This window comes from Mastigoproctus giganteus, chromosome 4 (genome assembly GCF_048544385.1).
Source record: "Mastigoproctus giganteus isolate SK-2022 chromosome 4, ASM4854438v1, whole genome shotgun sequence".
NCBI classification, from domain to species: domain Eukaryota; kingdom Metazoa; phylum Arthropoda; class Arachnida; order Uropygi; family Thelyphonidae; genus Mastigoproctus; species Mastigoproctus giganteus.
The window spans coordinates 159,786,764-159,811,721 of NC_143578.1; the positions used below are offsets into that span (position 1 = coordinate 159,786,764).

General features: G+C 38.4%; 1 protein-coding gene across 2 annotated transcripts in view; it reads right to left on the reverse strand.

The window, feature by feature from the left end:
- LOC150087143 (mitochondrial mRNA pseudouridine synthase RPUSD3-like) overlaps window positions 1-24,958 on the reverse strand; it is a 170,476-nt gene that overhangs the window by 80,000 nt on the left and 65,518 nt on the right. For both annotated transcript variants that reach the window (XM_090371846.1, XM_090371847.1), the window contains exon 5: window positions 12,679-12,786. In XM_090371846.1, the coding sequence (XP_090227972.1) occupies window positions 12,679-12,786 (108 nt within the window). The remainder of the gene's footprint in view (window positions 1-12,678; window positions 12,787-24,958) is intronic.

The window sequence follows — 24,958 nt, forward strand, 5'->3', positions numbered from 1 at the left end:
AGTATTGCTTTCATCATTTCTACATTCAGTTGTGTTTTTTTGACGTCCACAACTCCATTGGTTCCTGACAAACATAAAGCAAATCCAATTACTATTTTAAAATGCCTGGATGGTATGTCCCTTGTGTCAAAATGTTTAAATATTTCAACTCACCTCATATCTGTTGGAATTCTTTCATCATTCCATTCTTTTATTTTTGAATCATCAACATATTTTTATATGATATCTCTTCAAAAAGTTCACTTTCTTCATCTAAATCAATTAACTTCATTTTATCATACATTGAAATGTATTCAAAACTTTTTTCCACACACTGCCAATTAACACAGATTTTAAGATTGATCCATCTAAAACAACCAATATTTTGAAATTGTCTTAAGTGGAGTTCTAAATATTGGATACAGTTCCGATAAAACCTGTTCACCTTGGAAATGAAGTAATTTTTTTGGAGCAACCATTTACTTCCAAATTTGTTAATTGATTGCATACAATGAGTGGTAGATACTGCATATACATTCTTTCTTTTAATTTGAATTTTAAATTGTTTATCTCTTCAAAAACTTCCATAATTGTATTTTTATCGCCTTCAATATTTTTCACTGCACTATGGAATTTTGATGCCTGACTGTGCATGAAATACTTCTGAGAGATCCTTTTCAAAAAAACTTGGACAGAATCCTTGGACAGTTGTTGATAGAAAAGAAATATGATTTTAGAGGTGAATACAATTTTTCTTTCAATCACAGGCATCAAAGCCAGCCATCTGGTCTTACTGTATCCTAGCAAGTGCATGTACTCCACCTCTGTATTTTCACAGATTTCTTTTAATAACTCTACCCTTACCGTAGATATATAAAAATGAGTATAAATTTTGACCAATGCCCTCAATATATTTTTGATTTGATGCATCTATAAATATTGTTATAAAATCAACACTTTCTAAAGTTTTCAAAAAAACAAAAATTGTATAAGGTGCAAGTTCCCTTTTTATAATTGCTTCAGTCTTTATACGATCACGGGTAAATTTTTGGTTGAATAATTTACGAATAAGCATGGTTGTACGATCCATTGATCTAAATGTTTGATTATGAAAATTAGTATGATATGCAAATACTACCTCAGCAATTGCCAATTCTCTTTCTTTGGATCCGAAGTCAACTTTTTGAAATTAACTACTTAATTTTGTTGAAGAAGTTGCAGTTGATATGCCTGTTTATGCCTTGTGATGTCATTCTTTCCTCACGATGCAATCGAAAACTCCCTGTTGGAGATATTGCAGTGTACACTGTGCTCAATTTTGGATTTTTTGATGAAATCAAATTCCCTTTCAATTCATCTGTAAATCTACAGTATCGTTTCTTCAACATGGTGGGTTAAGTGCCTGCCTGGCAACCCAAAGGTCGCAGGTTCGAATCCCACCTCGGGCTTGGTTGGATATTACGTGGTGCCTACTCTCCGGTTGGACCTCACGGCCACAATACACGAAGGAAGCAGGAAAAAACAGATTCCTTCGTGTATTGCTCACATCATACGAAATTATTATTTTTTTAATTTAGAATTTAGATTTAATATTACTTTCATTTTCAAAATACAAATAAACAATGCAATGGACACATACATATTTGTTTTTGTTGTCCAACGTTACAATTATCATGTGAAAACTGCAGCCAATAAACAATTAATCTAACAACAAACTTCAAATGACAGATGTGAGATGACTTGTTTATGTGGTCAGCCAGAACCATCTATCAGACAAAAGATGTTGCAAAGATGCAAAATAAAATAAAAAATGCAAAATTGTGATTTATGATATAAGTATGGAGGCTACATGTCCAATCTGAGGCATTTTTTGGGACAGTTTGCAGTGAGGGGCAAACAACATAATCCATGATATCTGGTCATTTTAAGTTAAATCAGAGTAAAAAATTTTTGGAATGTTGTAGTTATGCAAAATAGATAAAATAGTAGATATATATGTAGAAGGCTGTTGTTGTTGTTGTTATTTGGTTTTTAGGAGCATTAGCAACTAAGGCCATATTGCTCCGGGAATATGCGGTGGTCATTCCCTGACCTTTCCGCATCCTCCGTATTTGGTGGTGACGGGCTCGAACCCCGGTCTAATCAAGTAGTGTATGCTACACACTGCTGCTCCTTCCCATCTGGCTACGGAGGCGCCTAGAAGGCTGTTAATGTATTGGTGAAGTGCAAAACATAGCCTTTCCTAACCACCTTCAACCCCACCTCCCTGTGGCACAGATGGATTAACACTAATATAGTTCTGACATAGTGGCATAGTGTTTTGTGGAAGGTGCCAGCGGTGGTTTCCCACATCTGCACCGTAGTACTCTATGAAGAATTTACAGAATCTCTGTAAAAGCCAGAAAAAGTGTGGTGTCTGGTTTGTGACAGAGTTGTGCTGTGGTCTGTTGTTCTGTCTCTGGCTGCTTAGCCGCAAGGCCCCTAAGGGAACTCCACGTTGCCCGCCACCATCACTGGGAGGTGAGCCAGGCTGCCCATTTCACTCTGGCTGGCCTCTGCCAGGGTTGCCTGAGCTTCCTGAACGAGACCAAAAAAAAAATAAATAAATAAAAAATAAATAAAAATAAAATAAAAAATAATAATAAAAATAAAAAATAAAAAATAAAAATTAAAAAATAAAAAAATAAAAAATAAATAAAAATATATATAAAAATAAAAAATAAAAAATAAAATAAAGTAACAGATTAAAAAAAAATATAGTTCTGACAATTGATTTTTAAAGTAACTATAACACGTTGAACAGAGGAAATACCATTCTCACAAATGACTGGTTCAGAAGGTACAAGGTAGCAGCCATATAACTGAACTTACCATTTCAGGCTGGTAACCAATCCAGGGGAAATTATAATTTACATAAAATGTTCAAAAAATGAAAAAAGGATAGTCTTAAATGAAAGTGACTTGGATTTTGGAAAAGCATCACTCTCTAGAACAGTGATATTGGCAACTTGGAATGTACATCGGACCATCCATAAAAATGAAGAATGAAATAACAGAAATTAAAAACAGAAATATCGATACAACTGCAATAAGTGAAACAAAAAATAAAAAGAAAGGATCTCAAATTTTCAAACACTATTTTATGATGTACTCTAAGGTGAGCAGAGACATTTTTTTCTTAAGTTAGGGTGGTCCCATGCCAAATTATGGCAAACCTGTCATGTGTTTATGTACATTACTATACCCAGGACAACCATTCCATGCATATTACTATACCCAGGACAACCATTCCAACCATTACACATCCACAACTTGTTCAAGAAAGGTCCGATATTTAGCGGAGTTCATGCGGGATGGTAATAGGTATGGGCCAACCAAGCAGTCACCGACCATACCTGCCCACACATTTATTGCGAAGTGATGTTGTGCCGCATGGGGGTGCACACCAGAAATTTTCCCTCTCGCGAAATGATGAACAGCACCGCGTACTGTCTTTTGGTGTCGCATAGGAACCCATAACCGGAAACGTCACCGTAAGTCGGTACACGGCGCTGTTCATCAATTCGCGAGATGGATAATTTCTGGTTTACTCATTCAAGCAGTAGTCGCCACATGAAGAGCATGCATCGAGATACAAACTGTGAGCTGGCAGACATGCACCTAGTGTATGGATTAGCAGAGGGCAATGGACGAGCCGCTCGATGAATTTATGGAGAACGCTTCCCAGACAGACATGTACCTGACCACCGTTTGTTGGCATGTGGGCATCAAAATTTGTGCAATTATGGGTCATTTAGAGGTAACAGAAGTAGTGCGGGCAGACCACGATCAACGTGAACTTCCGCCATGGAAGAAAGTGTGTTGAATGCCGTCCAGAATAATCCTGCTACCAGCACACGTGCCGTTGCCTCTGCCTTAGGAGTGTCTCGTTGCAGTGTACAGCGTGTCTGGCACAACGATTCCTTACACCCCTTTCATCTCCAAAGGGTTCAGTTACTGCTCCCCAAGATCATCCTGCACGTGTGGCTTTTGCGCAGTGGTTTCTCCAAAAAAGTGTTCAAAAAGATTTGAATTTTCCAGCCTATGTTTTGTTCACGGACGAGGCATATTTCACTCGGAAAGGCTTATTCAATCAGCACAATGCTCATGTGTGGGCTCACGACAACCCACAAGGTGTGTGCCCCCATGCAGTACAACGCCGCTTCACAATAAATGTGTGGGCAGGTATGGTCGGTGACTGCTTAGTCACCAACCATACCTGTTACCATCCCGCATGAACTCCGCTAAATATCAGATCTTTCTTGAACAAGTTCTACCAGGGTTACTTGATGATGTTCCAGCAAATGCGAGACACAACATTTGGTTTTAACATGATGAGGCGCCTGTCCATTATGGAAGGTGTGTTCGTGACCATTTTAACAGGAGTTTTGGGCGTCAATGGATTGGCCATGGTTGACCCGTTGCCTGGCTCCCATGACCACCTGATTTATCGAGCCTTGATTTCTTTCTGTGGGGGGGCCTCAAATCTATTGTGTATGAATGGCCTGTGGAGACGGAAATGGATCTCGTGGCGAGACTTGTCTGCGCTGCTGCTACTGTCAAAGAAACTCCAAGTGTGTTCGACCGTGTCTGCCAATCCATGCTGCGTCTGTGTCACGCATGCATCGCGTCTCAGGGTGGAACCTTCAAGCATCTGTTGTAACATCATGAAATGCATCCATCGCGTACTCCATTGTTAATATTATGACAAATAAATGTTTGCCACTAATTACTGTCTTGTGTCATTTCTGCTTCTTGTGCCTCTGCTACTACTTTCCCGTGACATTTCCAGTTATGGGTTCCTATGCGATTCGCATTCCTTTAGATGTTACCCCCCCCCCCTAAAAGTTTGTACCAATATTTTTGAGACACCCTATATATGTTACACATAAGTACTGAGTTCCAGTCCATACTGAGTATGGACTGGAACTCAGTATCTCAATTCAATGAGATAGGATAAACTAGGATTGTACCATTTTATCCACCATGGTACAGCACAATGAGCTGCATTTTAAACTAGTTAGCATTAGTCGAGGCATACAATGCAAGAAAGCAAGCATACGCAGCATCATCCAAAAAAAAAACAAAAAAACATCCCATTTCACACATCCATTCACTCCAAATGCCTGTCTAGCTCAGTCTTAAATTTATTTAAGCCATCAACTTCCAAAACAAGAGATGGAAATCAACTACCCGCTGACTAAAGGCAAACTTCTGCACATCTATTCTACAACTGCCTTTCCTCAATTTGAATCTATGCCCCCTCAGATTTGTATTCTGAGCAAGCGGAATAATACCATCAGCACTTGATCAATCTGTTCAAGGCCTGATACACCTCAATCAGATCACCTCGTAGGTGCTTAGTCTCCAGGCGCTGCAATTTGCAGTACTTAAACCTATCTTGGTAAGAGCAGCACTTTATTCCACTCACCAATCTTGTTGCCCTTCTTTTTACATTATAGCAACTTTACATTCTTCCAAAAATGAGGCCTCCAGGCCTGTACAGAGAACTCAAGGTGCAGCCTGACCACTGCCTTGTACAATGGGATAATCACCTCCTTGTCGCTGCTAGCAAAATTCCAATTTATCATTGACAAGACTCTATGACCTGCTCTGGCAGCCCTTCTGCACTGCTCATTGAACTTCCTATCTGACTGAACAATTAGCCCTAGTCTTTTTCATTCTCTATTTCCCTGAGTATAGTACCACACAGTTGGTACGTTTCTCTTGGGTTACAGCAACCCTTATGTAGTACTTTGCAGTTTAATGATACAAGGGCTACTAAGGGCAAATTTTCTCAGTTCATAGTTTCTTTCTGATATCCATATACCTTTTGATTAAGTATATAATTAAATTTTAATTAAGTATATAATTAAATTTAACAATTTAATTATATACTTAATTAAATTGTTAAATTATATAAAGGAATGGAATCCTTTATCCCACACTCCACTTTAAAATCTCATCCTTTATCTATACCTTGGTTTCCAATAAATGTGCCAAGGCTGTTCAAGAGAAGAATGTTGCATATCGTAATTGGCTTGTTTCTAATTCTTCGGTTTCATTTTCTGCCTACACCAAAGCTTGCAACAATTGTAAAGCAGTTATTAATCAGTCCAAACTAGATTTTGAACAGGCTAAGAGTAGAAAACTTGCTTCTTGCCCTAAGAGTTGCCGAGCATTCTGGTCTCTTTCCAAAGCTATTGGCCGCAAATTTTACCCATCTCTGCTCCCACCTCTGTCAAAACCAGGTGGTTCTGTTGTCACTTCGGCCAAGGATAAAGCTCACCTGCTAGCAGCTCATTTTTCTTCAAACTCATGTATTAATGATCTTGGTAAAACACCTCCCACCATTCCCAACTCGCTCCATTCAATGCCTCCTGTGGTCTTCAGTCAAAAGGATTTTGATGAAACTTGATGCTAAGAAAGCTCCAGGTCCTGATGGTATTTCTCCACTTGTTCTCAAAACCTGTGCTCTTGAACTTACTCCTATTTTTTGCCGCATTTTTTCACTTTCTTATTCCAAAGGTGTTTTTCCTTCTGCTTTTCAAGTAATATTTTCTCCATGTGAAAAATCTCAGCGATTTTTTCTGTAATTTGTTTCAGATCTAAGTCGACATTAAATGGATAAGAAATATATTGAATAATGTCTGTAATTTTTTAAAATCACTGAATCTGGTTTGAAAATCTTTCGCAACTTTTTCAATTTCAGAAACATATTTCTCAGTATTAAATTCAAAAACAGGATATTTTTGCAAATGATCTTGCATCTTTGCAAAATGATCGAATTTTTTTTTCTTTGGAGATCCTTAGTCATTGCCAAAAATTGATATTTATATGCAGAAATACTACTAATCATGTCACCCACATTTTTATATTTTCCTAGTAATTCCAAATTCCGATCACTTAATATACTGGTAAAATTTGCCAAAAAAACAAGATCGCACAACCACTCTATATCTTGTAACTGTTGATAATCATCTCCCCTATGATCAACAAATTTTTTAATTTCATTGAGCAAATTTTAAAATCTGTAGAAACTTACTCTGACTCAGCCACCTCACATCTGTCTGTGATATCATTTCTGGTTCATTTTTATCGAGTCGCATTTTGAAAAGTCTCCTTTGAAGAGATTGCTCTCTGATGAAATTCACGATTTTGAAAGCTATGTCCATAACACTTTTAGTATTTAAGTATTTAATCTTTTGCTGGCTAATGCATGTTAGCCAGTAAAATATGATACAGTACTGTGTTAACTCAAAAAATCTGGTAATTCATCATCCTTTTGGCACAATCCGATGAATCTGTTAAGATGCCCAGTCATTGCTTCAGCTCCACCTGTTGTTATTCTTCTACTTGCTTAAATTGTGGTAATTTAATAATTTTCAAATAGATATTTACAGTATACCCAGTATAAAATAAAATATAAGTACAAATTCAGTACTTATATTTTATACTGGGTATACTGTAAATATCTATTTGAAAATTATTAAACTATGGACCCCAGTACTCCAGGCCCATTTGTCACTATTGTGGTAATTTATTTTTTTCAATGAAATTTTTGAATGCGTTAAATATATCAAGATCTCTAGTATTTTTCTTTTAACAAAACCATACCCAGCAATTCTCTAGTGGCAAAATCATCGAAACCCAGATGAATAAAAATGAGCAATTGAGTTGTATCACTGACGTCTTTAGATTCATCCAGTTGTAAAGAAAAGGACACACAATTAGCAATATGAGCATGCAATTGTTCTCTCATATTTTTACTCATTTTTTTGATGCGTCGCAACACACTATTTCGAGATAATTGCATATCTTGAAGAGCACTTTTAATTTCATTTTTTTTCTTAAAATTTTCAAAATGAGAATCTTGTTTCTAAAAATACATCTTTGATGAAATGACCATCAGAAATGGTTTGTATTTTTTTGCAAGAAGATTACTCTTTAAATGATGCAATAGTGACTGCTTTAGATTGTAAATTAGATGTCATGAAGAAATTTTGTTGTGCTAATAATCTGGATTTAAGTTCTTTTAATCTATTTTTTCTAACGTCATTATTAGGCAGAAAATCCAATTGGTATTTACCGTGGAGTGCGTTGAAGTGCCTTTATAAATTTCCTTTTTTGGGTATGGCCATGGAAGCATTGCAAATCAAACAACAACAATTTTCTTTTATCATTACAAAAAAGTATTCTAGTTCCCACCCTTGATGAAAATGATATGTTTTACTCTTTTTCGTAGTATTCCTTTTAAGTCAAATATTAAAGTAACGTATAAGTACTGTCCAGTTATTAATATTAAGTAAGCTAAATAAAGATTCAACGCATATACACTATGCTCTCCACAATGAAACTGAGTGAAATTTTTACTAAACAAGCGCACTGGCTGCACACCAACAATAGTCACATGGTTCAACGGATTTGTAATAAGCATATGCAGTGGGACGCATAATAATAATAATATTTAGATTTTGACTAATCTGTTTTTTTATATATATTTAAAATTCATCGTGATCGACCAAAATTAAAGCCGCAATCAACTGGTAGCTCGTGATCGACTTGTTGCCCACCCCTAACCTACAGGAATTTTCCTAGTAGGAATGAGGAGATAATTAATCATTGTATGGCAATGGTTAGACCATATCTTGAGTACTACATAGAGATCTGAGGCCTCATTTTAGGAAGAATATATATCTGCTGTAACAGGTGCAGAGAAGAGCAACAAAATTCGCGTGGTGAACAAAAGGATGCTCTTACCAAAAAAGGCTTCAGTTCTTCAAATTGCAGCATCTGGAGACTAGCCACATGGGAGGTAATGTGATTGAGGCGTTTAAGGCTTTGAATGGCTTGAGAAAACTCAATGCAGATGGAATTCTTCCTCTTGAACAGACTATGCACACAGGTGGGAATAAAAGGGGCTCACATCTGGTGAGTATGGGCTTGGCACACCCAGGGTCCTGAGCTGGATATCATCATTCTTCTCTTTCTTGATGATTCCCTTCTACTTCCGACTCTCTCTCTCTCTCTCTCTCTCTCTCTCTCTCTCTCTCTCTCTCTCTCTCTCTCTCTCTCTCTCTCTCTCTCTCTCTCTCTCTCTCTCAGGGTAACTTGGATTGTTTTTTTTAGCTGGTGCAGCATAAGCCCCAGGCTTCCTTGCACTACATGGCTAGTAATAATAATAATAATAATAATAAGAAGAAGAAATCAGACAATAGGAGAATACTTAGACACACTGAAACAGAACCTCCTCACACTCAGCAAGAGACCACACTGAAGAGAGCTCCCAGAGGAAAATAAACAACCGAATCTTCGATGAGGACCAAAGAGCCTTCTACAGGAAACTGGGTGAAGATGAGAAAGCAGGAAACGGACCACCCAAGAAGAAGATGATCGAAGAGTTCTGGAGAAATATCTAGAGCAGTGAAGTAAGACATAACAGCAAAGCACCCTGGATAGAAGTAGAACGGAAGAAAACGAAGGACCTACAAGAGATGAAAGAGTGGGAGATTCGAGAAGAAGTAAAACAGTTGATCAGGAACACCCATAACTAGCGAACCCCGAAAATTAATAACATCCATAACTACTGGTACAAGAAGCTCACCTGCATACACAAGCACCTAGCACAGCAGTTCACTCGAATGATAAGGCACCCTGAGACAATCCCGAAGTTCCTCACTGAAGGAGTCACATATCTGAAGCCTAAAGATGAAGATACAAGAAACCCGGCAAAACACAGGTCAATCACATGCCTCCCAACGATGTACAAGATCCTTACCAGCTGCATAAATAAGATATCAGACCACTTAGAGAGTCAGAACATAATGGCCGAACAGCAGAAAGGATGCAAGGAGCAAATAACCATATCTAGCACTCAACCCGCTATCCACCATACTCAACGGCAGCAAGTATGGATATAACCTCAAAGAATGAAGAAAGAACCTGTACACCCTCACCCACCTGATGTACATGGATGACATCAAGCACTACGCGGCAACTGAGAAGCAACTCCAGCAACTACTCCGGATCACCGAAGAATTCAGCAAGGACATCAAGATGGAATTTGGTCTAGAAAAAATGCAAGACCCACACACACTGCACCAGGGAAAATTAGGTGGCCGAAACTACCAGCTGCTGACTGGTAAAGAGATCGAAGCTATAACAGAAGGAGAGACCTACAAATACCTAGGGATGATGCAAGCTGAGCAGTTAGAGCACAAGGAAATCAAGAAGTGCCTGACTGAAAAATATCATCAGAGACTCAGAAGCCTGCTGAAAGCAAAATTGAACGGAGGGAACACGGTTAAAGCCATAAACACCTAGGCAGCTCCAGTACTAACGTACACATTCGGGGGTCATAGATTGGACTAACACCGAGCTAGAAGATATCATGCGAAAGACAAGGACAATGATGACCAAGAGTCGCCAACACCACCCAAAGTCAGCAGTGGAGAGAATAACAATACCTCGGAAAGAGAGAGGAAGGGGCCTGATAGACCTGACAGAACAACAGAAAACAGCGATAGTTAACTTGAAGGATTACTTCGAGAGCAACACAGCACCAGGCCATAAGGAAGATAGATAAGTGGTATACCACACTCAACCTAAGCGAGGAAACCCCTCACGCCCAAACGGTACAAGAAACGAAGCTAGAAAGATGGGCAAAGAAGACACTCCAGGGCAGACACTACAATGACCTCCATCAAGACCACATAGATAACATTGCTTCCAATGCATGGCTCACAAGCAGGACACTCTTGCCCGAGACTGAAGGATTCATGCTGGCCATCCAAGACCAGGTAATCAACACCAGAAACTAGAAAATACATCACAAAGGAGCCCGGAATGTCAGGTGACACATGTCGACGATGCCACCTGACCTCTAGGCACCTCCGCAGCCAGATGGGAAGGAGCAGCAGTGCGTAGCACACGCTTCTTGATTAGACCGGGGTTCGAGCCCGTCACCACCAAATATGGAGGATGCGGAAAGGTTAGGGAATGACCACCGCATATCCCGGAGCAATATGGCCTTAGTTGCTAATGCTCCTAAAAACCAAATAACAAGCCACCTGGCCTCAGAAACGATCCAACACATCACCGCGGTGCAAGGTAATCACCCAGACTGAGTACACTCGTAGATACGACCAGGTAGTCAGGATAATACATCAGAAGCTAGCAAGGAAATACCAGTTGACCAAAGAAAGTGTACCATACTACAAGTATGAACCCCAGGCAGTACTAGACACCCGAACCCACAAGCTGTACTGGGACCCCGCCATAATAACGGATAACACCATCCCACACAATAGACCGGACATAACCCTTGTGTACAAGATGGAAAAGGCTACCTACTTGATTGAGATAGTGGTGCCGAACACTAGCAATGTCCAGAAAACCCATGAGTAAAAAATTAGGAAGTACACGAACCTGACACAAGAGATCAAGGAGATGTGGCATATGCAAGAAGTATCAACCGTCCCAGTCATCGTGTCAACAACTGGTATGGTACCAAAAACTACATAGCAGCCTAGCAGAAATAGGTCTCCCAGAGAACACCTACAAGGAACACCAGAAAGTTGCAATCCTGAACACCTGTAGGATAGTCAGAGATTTCCTCAACCGACAGTAACACCAGACATTACAACTACCCTGTGTACTTGGTAGCAGTACCCATCACGGAGTGGAATCCCCTAATCAGGGAGAAATAATATAAGAGCAACAACAATAATAATAAAATTCAAAATGAGAAAGCATTTTTGCAGAACAGATGTGCAGAAGTTTTCCTTCAGCCAACAGGCACTGATTGCTGGAACAAGCTTCCATTTCTTGTTGTGAATATTGGTAGTTTCAATAAATTCAAGAAAAAAAACAGACAAACTGTTTGAGGAGATCATCAACAGGTGATATGGGAGTTTTTTTTTTTTGGCTAACACTATATCCACTTACATTTTGGCATCATTTTTTGCTACTAATACTATCTTACATCTCATGAAAAAACATAAGTGAAGTACAACGTTTCACATACCACATTGTTATAGCACTTTCTTGGATCTGTATTTGATTTGGTAACAAAACAAAACTAACAAGAAAAAAAAAAATGTACTGAATATTGCAGTCAAAATTTCAAGAGAAGAAAATGCCTATCACCCCAAATAGTTTTTCACATACCATAATATTATACCACCTTGCTTGGATGTGCATTTGATTTGGTAACAGAATTTAATGAAAAAATGTCTACTGGGTAGTCAGTTTATAAATTTCTAAAAACTAGCATCAAATCAAAACAAAATGGAATAGAGTAAATGTGTTTCTTTATTTATTTAACATGAACAACATTATGAATAAGATATTACACTGTATTGTTGCAAATTTGATAATATTTACCATTTGGGAAGAAAAAATCAATAAATTCATAAATTCGAACGCTCTGCATTTTAAAAATTTAGTTATATTCAAATCTGTGCAACCAAATAACAATGTTGGGGTGACTGCAGGAAGATTAAAAATACATCAGATGTTAGGTGAATGGACACAGTAGCTGAAGAGTGCAAAAAGAGCAAAACCTGCTAGGACCAAAATTAACCAATATGTTTATTTATGAGTTAGGAGAAAAAGGGTACATAATTACTTGTAATTAAAATTTAAATACATAAGGCTTACCAATACATAAGTTGAGGTTCACTTGCTGTTCTTGATCTATGGTAACAAGTCAATAATTTCTTTCTAACATCTTCTTTGGAACTAAGCAGCAATATACCACTTGAATATCTTTATAAAAAAGATTAAGAAAAATATCTACACTATACACTGGAAAAATCTAAAAGAATATGTATAAAATTTATATACAAAGTCAAAATTTAATGAGAGCCACTATTTATTATCTATATGACTGCACACCAATCCATTAAAATTTGAATACATCAAAAAACCCTCTTCCATTAGATATACAATATACAAATATATTTTCGTCTAAGGTAAAGAAAGCCTACACGAGAACCACTGGAACTTACCGGACAAACTCGTTTCCCCCTACTGCAGTTTCTCCCTGCATTCTCGGTAAAAAGATGGTGCATGTTATCAGTAGTGGCAGTAGAAGTTGATAACAATGTATTGATTAGTTTTTTCTCATTATACTCATTATTAAAAACAGATTATTGGAGTTTGTGAGTGTAATGCCTTCACAGCTGAAATTTACTTACAGAAACGCCCTCCAGACTGCCAAGTCTTAGTGTTTATCCTACCTTCTCGCTGTTTTAAATACGAAAACAATTTTTACAAACATTGCGTGTTACTGGCAGTGGCAGTATCAGTCATTTTCTTATTTTAAAACAGTGGGAAGGGAGAGCGAAAAACATCCCAAGACTTGGGACGCCCAGAGAGTGTACCCATAAATAAATTTCAGCCCACTCACAAACTCCGATAATCTGCTTTTAATAATGAGAACAAACTAATCAATACATCGTTATCAACTTCTACTGTCACTACCAATAAAACGCAAAAACTGGCTACTGAGAATGCAGGGAGAAACTGTGGCAGCAGGAAACGACAGCCCGGTAAGTTTCCAGTGGTTCTCGTGTTGGCTTTCTTTATCTTAGCAAAATTTTCTTTTTATACACCGAAAAGGACATTAGCATTAGTTGAGGCATATGATGCAAGCAAGCTTATAAAGCACGAGCCAAAAAAAAAAAAAAAATTTCACACAACTGTTCCCTCTAAAAATTTGTCCAATTTCTCCTTGAATTTATTTAAGCTATCAACTTCCACAACGACAGATGGAAGTGTGTTCCAGCAATTAACCGCCCACTGGCTAAAGGCAAATTTCGGCACATTTATTCTACAACTGTCTTTCCTCAATTTGAATTTATGCCCCCTCAGGTCCGTAATCTGAGCAAGTGGAAGAATTCCATCAGAATTCAGTGTGCTCAACCAATTCAAGACCTTATACATCTCAATCAGATCACCTCACAGGTGCCTAGTCTCCAGATGATGCATTGCAGAACATAAGCGCACCTCTTTGTTCCTCTCACAAATCTTGTCGCCCTTCTCTGTACTCATTCTAGCAACTCTACATCCTTCCTAAAATGAGGCATCCAGACCTGTATGCAGTACTCAAGGTGTGGCCTGACCATTGCCTATACAAAGGGATAATCACTTCCTTTCCTCTGCTAGCAAAATTCATATATATCACTGACAAAACTCCATGACCTGCTCTGGAAGCCCATCTGCACTGCTCAGAGAATTTCATATCTAACTGCCCAATTACCCCCAGGTCTTTTTTCATTCTCCACCTCCCTGAGTGTAGTACCACACAATCGATACGTTTCTCTTGGGTTACTGCTACCCATATGCAGTACTTTATATTTGTCAATGTTAAATTTCAGTTTCCACTTCTCAGCATCATCATCATCATCAGCCATTTTCAATCCACTGCAGGATGAAGGCCTCTCCAGCAACTTTCCAGTTCCTTCTGTTTTGAGCACTGGCCATCCATTTACTACTCAAAAACTCATGAATTTCATCTATCCATCTCTCCGCCTTTGTCTTCCAGGTTTTCTTCTAGCTCCTCTTGGGTACCATTCTGTTATTTCTTAGTCCATCCGTCATCATGTCTTCGAGCTATGTGTCCTGCCCAAGACCATTTTAGTTCTTTAGTTTTGATAAGAATGTCCTTTACTTGAGTTTGCTGCCTAATCCACATGTTTCTCTTCTTATCTAACAGTCTGATTCCCAATATAATTCGTTCCATTCTTCGCTGTGTAGTTCTTAGCTTCTCTTCCATTCTTTTGGTGAGTGCCGAAGTTTCACTTCCATAAGTCATGGTGGGGAGTATACATTGATTCATTATTTTCGTTTCAGACAAACTAGGATATTGCTCTTCAGTATGTGACTATATTTCCTGAATGCTATCCATCCAAAATTTATTCTTCTCTTGACTTCCAGCCATTTATCATTATTACAGCTAATAACTTGTCCCAGATAACTATATGACTCCACCTTTTCAATTACTGCTCCTTCAATTAGATTTTCCTCTAATTCTTTGGGATCGTGGCTTATGACCACAATGTCATCTGCAAATCGTAAATGGTTTAGGTACTCTCCTTTCACATTGACTCCTTTCTGCGACCAGTCTAATCTTCTGAAAGCTTCCTCAAGGGCAGCAGTAAACAGCTTCGGAGATATTGTGTCTCCTTGTCGAACTCCTTTCTCGATTTTAAATTTGCTACTGTCTTTGTCTAGTCTAATAAAGGATGTAGCACTCTCATATATTTTCTTCAAAATCATAATATATGGAGTATCTATGCCTTGTCTTTCCAGTGCCCGAAACATTGCCTTATGCTGTATGGAGTCAAATGCCTTTTCATAATCCACAAATGCCAGGCATAATGGTGTTTTATATTCATTTGCTTTCTCCATTAGCTGTGATATTACGTGAAGGTGATCCATAGTTGAGAATCCTGTCCTAAAGCCAGCTTGCTCTTTCGGTTGATTCTCATCAAGTATTCTTTCTAATCTGTTAGTAATGACCCTTGTGAACAACTTGTAGATGTGGGATAACAAGCTAATTGGTCTATAATTTCCAATTTCTGATTTATCTCCTTTCTTATGCAGCAAAACTATGATTGCATTATTCCACTGCTTAGGCATCGCACCTTTTCTAATGCACTTTGTGAAGAGCCTTGCCAGTTTTTGTGTTATGTTTCTTCCTCCCAATTTTAACAACTCTACAGTAACTTCATCTTCCCCCGGGGCTTTCCGATTCTTCATTTTCTTCAATGCATGTTCTACCTCATCAGGAAGAATATCGGGTATGTCGTATGTGTTGCTACTTTGCAATCCATCTTCCACACTGCTGGTATCATTCCCTCGCTCCTTGTATAATTCTCTATAGTAGTCTTCTGCTATTTGAATTATGCCTTCTCTGCTGTTTATAAGTACACCATCGCTATTCTTCAGTTTCAGTATCATTTGTCTTTCTGTATTACTGCTCATGGCTGCTGATTTAAATCCTTTGTTTTCCCTTAATGCTTGTTCTACTTGTCTTGTGTTAAATCTTCTTATGTCCTCTCTGAGTCTCTTTCTAATGGCTTTGCATAACTCAGTATACTCAATTTTCTCCCTGTCAGTGTTTTTCTTGCTCTTCATTTGTCGTCTTTGGTTCATCATGACAAGTGTTTCTTGACTAATTTTTTCTTCTTTGGATTTCTGTTTCCCTATAGGTTTCTTGGGCTTTATCACTTTCAAAAAGTTGTAATATTCCTCGTCGATATCTTGGTCCTCAGCAGTCTGCAGAAGCTCATACTTGTTCTTAAGTTCCAGTACATACTGCTTTTTCTCCTCTTCTGTTACCTCAAAGGCCTTTGTATTATTTACTCGAGTCAGTTTTTTCCTTTCCTTTCCTACATCTATATCAAGTGTACATCTTACCATTCTGTGATCACTTCCAACATTTACCTTATTCAGGACGGTAACATCAGTCACAATATATCTTCTGTTAGTGAGGATGAAGTCGATTTCATTAGTTGTTAATCTATTTGGACGCTTCCATGTCCACTTTCTGTTCGCTCTTTTCTTGAAAAAAGTGTTCATTACTGACATTCCCTGAGATTCTGCAAATTCCACAAGTCTTTCACCTCTTTTATTTCTTTCACCAATTCCAAAATTTCCTATAGTTCCTCTTTCTGCGCTGTTTTGCCTTTTTCCAACCTTAGCATTGAAGTCCCCCCATAATAATAGTGTAGTGGGTTTTCTGCTCATCTAGAAGACTCTCAATTTCAATGTACATTTCTTCAACCTCTTCATCATCATGGCTCGATGTTGGTGCATAAATCATTATAACCTTTAGCTTGTACCTCTTAGAAACTTTCCACTTCTCAGCACATCTGCCTAACTTTTCTAGAACCTGTTGCAGTAGCATACTGTCTTTAATGTCATTAACAACCCTGCCAACCTTTATATCATCTGTAAACTTGGACATTAAGCCTGATATTACCTTCATCAATATCATTGATAAATACAATGCGAAGTTTTAGAGATCTTCAAGTACTAATTAATAGACTAGTAAAGACTAGCGAAAGCTTAAAAAGTGGTACTCACCTTGAATTAATCTGCGATGGCTTACTTAGGCAGCATGGTTAATATTTAGGTTGAATTGTTAAATTGAATAAAATTAAAAGGGAGGAAGTAGATAAGTGTTGACTGAGTTAAAATAAGCACACGAAGACAGAAGCGTACACATCCAATCCTTGGTTGTCATTGAAGTAAAGAAGCAATAGAATAATTGAAAACTAAATAGGTGAAGCCAATAGTCGTTACGGGGACTTTCGTTGGTTAAAACTTCTTCAGTTGGCAATGGGTGGAGAGAGAACGTGCATGGTATTTAAGAAATAAATAAATTATACTCTCGTGATGCCTTTTTTTGACATGTGGGAACTTTAATCGCTAGAGATTCCAAATTGGGGAAAGATTGAAGGAGAGTTTGGAATTTAGAATTTTGAGTGGTGCCGGTACCATTCAATAGCTAGGGATTCATATTGAAGCATTCTGTAGCTGGATTTTAGTTTAATGATGGAATTGGCAGAGTCAATGAGGGGGTTGTGGTTGTGGGTCTGGGCATGAATTGTAAGTTCTGTAACAGATTCATTGGACATGAGACTATGGAAATGATAGTATGCACGGGTGTTGGATGTTTTTGATGAGCCAAATTTGGTAGTGGTACTTCCGATGTAACATGTGTTACAGTTTAGTTGACAATTAATGAGGTATATTATATTATTGAGGTCGTTTGTAGGATATTTGTGTGTGTCTTTATACGCACTGAAGAAGGATCCTAATTTGTTGTAGGTGGAAAAAACAAGGGAGATATCAGTGTCATTAAATCAGATAAATTTCCTCAATCTCACTAACAGGCACAAAATTAAACACAAAAATTTTCAGAAAAAATACAAACACCGGTAAATACCTACATTTTGCTTCTCATCACCTCCTAAACACTAAAAAAGTAGTTTTATATAATCAAATTCACAATGCACTAAAGTACAGTTCCTTACCAACCGACCTTTACAACGAAATCCAATATCTCACCGACAAATTTATATCCAGAGGTTACCCCCACCAACTTATTTTAAACAAAATCTCCATCGCTAAAAATAAAATTAAACTTAACAACCCAACCAAAGACAATAATAAAACAAACATCTGCATAGTCCTCCCTTATCTCAATGAACTCATAGGACAGTTCCGCCGTCTTTTTAACGACACTGATATCTTCCTTGTTTTTTCTCTCTCTCCGCGTTCTCACTCCACACATTGCCAACTAAAGACATCTTAACCAACGAAAGTTCCCGTAACGACTATTGGCTTTACCTATTTAGTTTTCAATTATTCTTTTGCTTCTTTACTTCAGTGACAACCAAGGATTGGATGTGTACTCTTCTGTCTCCTTATGCTTATTTTAACTCAGTCAACACTTACCTACTTCCTCCCTTTTAATTTTAATTTTAATCAATTTAACAATTTAACCTAAATATTAACCACGCTGCCTAAGTAAGCCATCGCAGATTAATTCAAGGTGAGTACCGCTTTTTAAGTTTTCACTATCCTTTACATTGATAAATACACAAAACAACAATGGACCCAGTACCGAACCATGGAGGACTCCACTAATAACATTAATCCACATAGAGCAGTGTCCATTTATTACCACTCCATGCCATCTCCCACTCAACTATCCCTTTATCCATTGCAGCAACTTGCTTTAATGCCATACCACTCAAATTTGTACAGCAATCTTCCATGTGAAACAGTATTAAAAGCTTTCCTGAAATCCAAGTACGTGATATCAAAATTATTTTGTGCATCCAGTTCCTTTGTGACCACATTGTAGTATCCAATCAAACTGATCAGACAAGACTTTCCCTTAACAAACCCATGCTGTGTCTGAACTATTACTGCAGCCTTGTGTAGGTTATTCTGACTAAAGAGGTTATTCACCTCTTTAGCCAGTGATTCCATTAATTTCCCCGGAATAGAATTTAAACAAATAGGTCTATAATTATTTGTGAACCCCCTTTGTGAATTGGGAATACATTTGCACATCTCCAGCCTATGGGGACCTCCCTTAAATCTAAGGACGCTCTCATAATTATAGCTAATGGTTTGCTAACTTCCCTCACTGCCTCCTTCAACGTAACTGGATAGATCCCATCTACCCCAGGTGCCTTTCTTATGTTTAACTTCAACAATTTACCCTCCACTTTGCTCTCAGTTATTACAAAATCGCTTTTTTTTTTTCTTTTTATGAAAACCCCAAACAAGAGAGGTATTAGAACCTATAGTACTTAGTACGGTGCTTGGGTTGGAGGTTGAGAAGACGAAAGAAGATATTTGTTGACATTAGGCTTGAACTTCTGTAGAATGTAATTTTCAGGAAATACGTATGAAGGAGACTTGCTCCATAAAACAGCAGTTGAATGAATAAACAAGGAAGATGAAACCCAAGTTTTTTAGATGCAGAGGAAGCAAAATTTGTAATGTGCTTGTGTAGAGAGAGAGAGAGCGAGAGAGAGAGAGAGAGAGAGAGAGAGAGAGAGAGAGAGAGAGAGAGAGAGAGAGAGCAGAAGTCAGGGTAATCCCCAAACAGATATATCATCTTGCCTAGAAATCGGAGTGTCACCAAAGATAAGCAGCAGCAGAATTCTTTTTGGGAGATATAAGACAACACTGAATTTTAGAAGGATCGAAATCAACTAAGTTGTCTTTGCCCCACTGGAGAATTACCTGAAGATCGACATTTAAGGAATTGGTGGTGGATATTCGAGAAGTTGAAGCTGATTGAGCAGGGCAAGGTTTCTCAAACTGGAAAGTGAAATGCAATGTGCTATCATCGGCAAAAATATGGATAGGATTTCCAGTCAGTGGAATAAGGGTCATTAATATAAAAGAGGAAAAGAGTGGGGGAAAGAACTGGGCCTTGGGGGACAATAGCATTAGTGGAGAAGACAGAGAGCCATCTACCATCACCTTCAGTGAGCGATCAGAGAGAAAACTGGATAACCAATTACAAAAAACAGTTGGCAAACCATATGATGGAAGCTTGTATAGAAGACCTTTTTATGTCAAACACGATCGAAAGACTTTGAGATGTCAAGAGCAACTGCTTATGTTTCACCGAACTTTTCCATTGAATTGGTCCATAAATGGGTAACATAAGCCAGAATATCACCAGTGTATCGACACTGACGGAATCCATACTGGCGATCGTTGATCAGACGGAATGTTTCTAGATAGTTTAAGAGTTGGCAATTAATTGATTTCTCCATTAATTTAGAAAGGGTAGAAGTAATTGCAAAGGGACGATAATTGGATGGGAGGGATTTGTCACCCATTTTAGGAACTAGCTGGATATGAGCAAATTTCCAAGCAGAAGGAAAAACACCTTTGGAATAAGAAAATGAAAAAAGGCGGCAAAGAATAGGAGTAAGTTCAGGAGCACAGGTTTTGAGAACAAGTGGAGAAATACCATCGGGACCTGGAGCTTTCTTAGCATCAAGTTTCATCAAAATCCTTTTGACGCAAGACCACAGGAGGCATTGAATGGAGCGTGTTGGGAATGGTGGGAGGTGTTTTACAAAGATCATTAATACATGAGTTGGAAGAAAAATGGGCTGCTAGCAGGTCTGCTTTATCCTTGGCCGAAGTGACAACAGAACTATCTAGTTTTGACAGAGATGGGCAAAAGATGTGGCCAATTTTGGCAAGAGACCAGAATGCTCGGCTACCATCAGGGCAAGAAGCAAGTTTTCTACTCTTAGCCTGTTTAAAATCTAGTTTGGACTGATTGATAACTGCTTTACAATTGTTGCGAGCTTTGGTGTAGGCAGAAAATGAAATCGAAGAATTACATACAAGCGAATTACGATATGCAACATTCTTCTCTTGAACAGCCTTAGCACATTTATTGGAAACCAAGGTTTAGATAAAGGATGAGATTTTTAAGTGGAGTGTGAGATAAAGGATTCCATTCCAACAAGAATAATTTCACTGACATGATCTGAGCATCAGAAGTTTTGAAACAGTAATCCGACCAAGGAAAATAAGAAAACAAATCTCACAGGTCATCCAATTTTGCATTGTTGTAATGCCAAACAACACAAGGTTGGGAATAGCCATGAGATAAAGGATCCATTGGAAAAGAGACAATCACCAACTTGTGATCTGAGGTGCCTAAAGGACCTCTCACTTCAACCGTGTACTTAGAAGGGTTGTTTGTGAGAAAAAGATCAAGTGTGTTGGCTGTGGCTGTGTGGTTAGGATTGTCCAGTATTCTTGCATGTAAATGAACAATATGTGCAAGGTCATTAGTAATTGCAAAAGCCTCAGCATCTCGACCTGCTGGGGCGGTGTGACTAGAAAACGGAAGCCAGCTGGAGTTGTGAACATTAAAATCACCAAGGAAAATTACCTCCCTGTTAGGAAAGTTGGACTGGAGAAAATAAAGTTGCAAAGAGAGGAAGTCAATGAGCTCCAAGTGATTAGTGGAGTTGGGAGAATGGTAGAGACAACAAATGAATTTTACAGAATGAGGTAGAGAGATTTTAAGCCGCAGAAGATCAAAAAGAGGAGATTCTGACCAAGTCTCTGACAAGGAATATTGGAATGGACATATGCACAAGGAATCATAAAGCAAATAATTTGGGTAAGTGAGATGAGCAGTAGTTAAATCAACCGATAACTGAGATTCTGTCAGAAAAAGTACATTAGGTTTGGCAGACTGCAAGTGGAAATGGATATCATTAAGATTAGAATTGAGACCACATATATTTGTAAAATAAACTAGGAAGTGTTTGGCAGGTTTAGATCTTTTTGCAGATAAGCTTAATGTATTAGTTTGACAATTCATGTTGTATTCAATAGTAAGAAAAAGTGGGGGGGGGGGGGAACATGCTGTTTGAAGTAATGAAACTTTTGGATAGGGCGTACACATGGTAAGAATATACCCAGATCCTTGACATAATGTGGCCTAAACAATGCTTCCCCGCTTACACACTACTCGGACTCCCTCCAGTCACTATCTGGCAGAGTAGACATAGCAAGGTTATATACTAGCTGATCCGGAAGCCTCCTAAAGAGTTACCAATAGGTTCGGTCCAGCGTACTAACTAGCGGGCGGCCTGCGAACACCGTTTTAGAACTGTACCCTCAAAATGTAAGATTGGATCTTACCCTGATGTCCATCATAACCTTGAAAGTCATCAGTTATACTGCATGATAGAAGAGATGGGGAAGGTATGACGATAACGTAGCTCTGGAGACTAAACATGGGTTCTACCACTTCAAGCTTCCAATTAGCAAAGTTGTGGTATTTCATCGGTTGAAGAGAGTCATCTACTGCCTAGTATTGCCTAGTAACACAGAGGGGGCGGCAGTCCTCCATGTGATGTGGGTGCTACACCTCGACCCCTGCTTACATTGATTCGCACCTGGGTGGTCATCCACAGTGTGCTTGTGCATGGGGTTATACCCAGGATTACTAACAGTCCCACCATCATGAGGGTGCAATCAGAGGATTTGGCTGTCACAGATCTTCAGGACTTTGCCGAAATTGGGTCCACTCAGCTCTCTGTTACAGTTTGATAAACTTCTGGCCTTCCCCTCCTTGAATAACTCAACATGTGTGAATGTAGATGCAAAATACTCATTCAGTTTATCAGCTACTTGAGCAGGATCATCAACAGTTGAACCATCTATGTTAAGTGGACCAATCTGATTCATCAACTTCCTTCTAGAGTTTACGTAAGTAAAGACCTCTTTGCTGCTTTTCTTCGCATCCTTTGCAAAGTTTTCTCGTATTCTGCCTCCACCTGCCTAACCTCCTTTGTGACTTTGTTAGAGACTAGCATATAACTGCCTTAGGGTTCTGTGTCACCTGGTAATTTATATGCATCCCATGCATTTTTATTCTCTGCCATGAGCCTCATTAATTCATCTGACATCCATTTAGGTCTGAACCTTGAACAGAATTTCTTAGTTGGTATGAAAGTCTAGTAGCCTCCAAAATTAAGTCCCTGGAGGAGTCCCATCTAGGATTGACCATTGGTATCATCATCAGTTGATCCCACTGTATAGAATTTAAATACTGTCTGAGACCTCTGTAGTCACCTTTTCAAAAAAAAAAAAAAAAAAACCCTTCCCTTTACCCTTGATGGTAGTTACATCTTTAAGTAGATCCCACATCAGTACACTGTGATCACTGTCATCAAAAAGAGAGTAGGAGCATGTTATAGGCCTAATGACTGTGATGAGTACACCGAAAACAGATCTTTATCTGCAGATTCTTAATGCATAAATAATAACTGCTGATAATCAGATCAAGAGTGTTACTCCCTCTGGTTACCCCTAGAACATGTTTCTGTAGAAAACAATCCTCCAATAAATCCACAAAAGTCTTGATAGCGTGCAAATGACCAACCCACAAGTTCCAGTCAATATCTGGAAAATTAAAATTCCCTATTACAAGATATTCTGATTTACTGGCCCACTATTTCTCTGCACAACTGTTTTCGGTGTACTCATCAGAGTCATTAGGCCTATAACATACTCCTACTCTCATTTTCCCTTTCCCAGTGTTTATGTCACAGCAAACAGACTCAACATTGCACTGTCCACCCATGTCAACATCAAATTCATTTAATATACTTCTAGCATTGGTGTACGTGCAAGTATACATGCACCTGTTCTTATCTTAGTTACCCTAACACAGCCCATGTATTTATTTGTTCCATGATGACTCCCAGCAGCTCTTGAAATCCCCAGCAACTTGCTCTCTAGGCTGCTGCTCATTACAATAGAAACAGCGCAAGAATCAGTTTGGCCTCTGCCTGCGGCTACAGTTAATTTTTCAGTATGTGAACACCCCCAAGCTAGCAGTTTTCTGAGCCACATAACATTGCCTCAACATCGGCAAATATTCTTGCACCCTTTCAATTTAATTGTATCTCATTCCTGTAGAAGCAGTCTCTCCTGTTAGCAAGAACAAACCACGCTGAAAAAATTTCTATTTATAAGTACACCATTGCTATTCTTCAGTTTCGGTATCATTTGCCTTTCTGTATTACTGCTGATTTAAGTCCTTTGTTTTCCCTTAATGCTTGTTCTACTTTTCTTGTGTTAAATCTTATGTCCTCTCTGAGTCTCTTTCTAATGGCTTTGCATCACTCAGTATACTCAATTTTCTCCTTGTCAGTGTTTATCTTGCTCTTCATTTGTCGCCTTTGGTTCATCATGACAAGTGTTTCTTGACTAATTTTTTCTTCTTTGGATTTCTTTTTCCTATACGTTTCTTGCGCTTTATCACTTTCAGAAAGCTGTAATATTCCTTGTCGATATCTTGGTCCTGAGCTTTTCTGGATTTATTGGATAATTGATTTCTACATCAGCATGTTCGGGAGGCAACTAGAGGGGAGTAATACTCTTGATCTGATTATCAGTAGTGATTCTTCATGCATAAAAAATCTGCAGATAAAGGAAGCGCTAGTGGCAGTGATTACAGTGTGCTGAAGTGGGATTTACTTAAAGAGATAACTACTATCAGGGATAAAGGGAAGAGTTTTTGCTTTAGTAACGGCGGCTACGGTGATCTAAGGCAGTATTTAAATTCTATACGGTGGGACCAACTGATGCTGTTACCAACAGCAAATTCAAAATAGGAGGCATTCAAAATTGGAGTCTACTGACGAGGCTAGTAGGGGCCAGACGTGTTCAAAGCCACTAAGTGGATTTTTCTTATTTATTGATTTGAAATTATTGTTTTTCTAAAACTTTTGATTTAAATTTAGTAGTATAGCATTATTTTGTGATTTTCTGATTAATCTGGTGTATTTATTCTTTACTCGGCCTTGCAATTGCATAAAAGTATCGGTAAGGGTATCAAATCCACATGTTA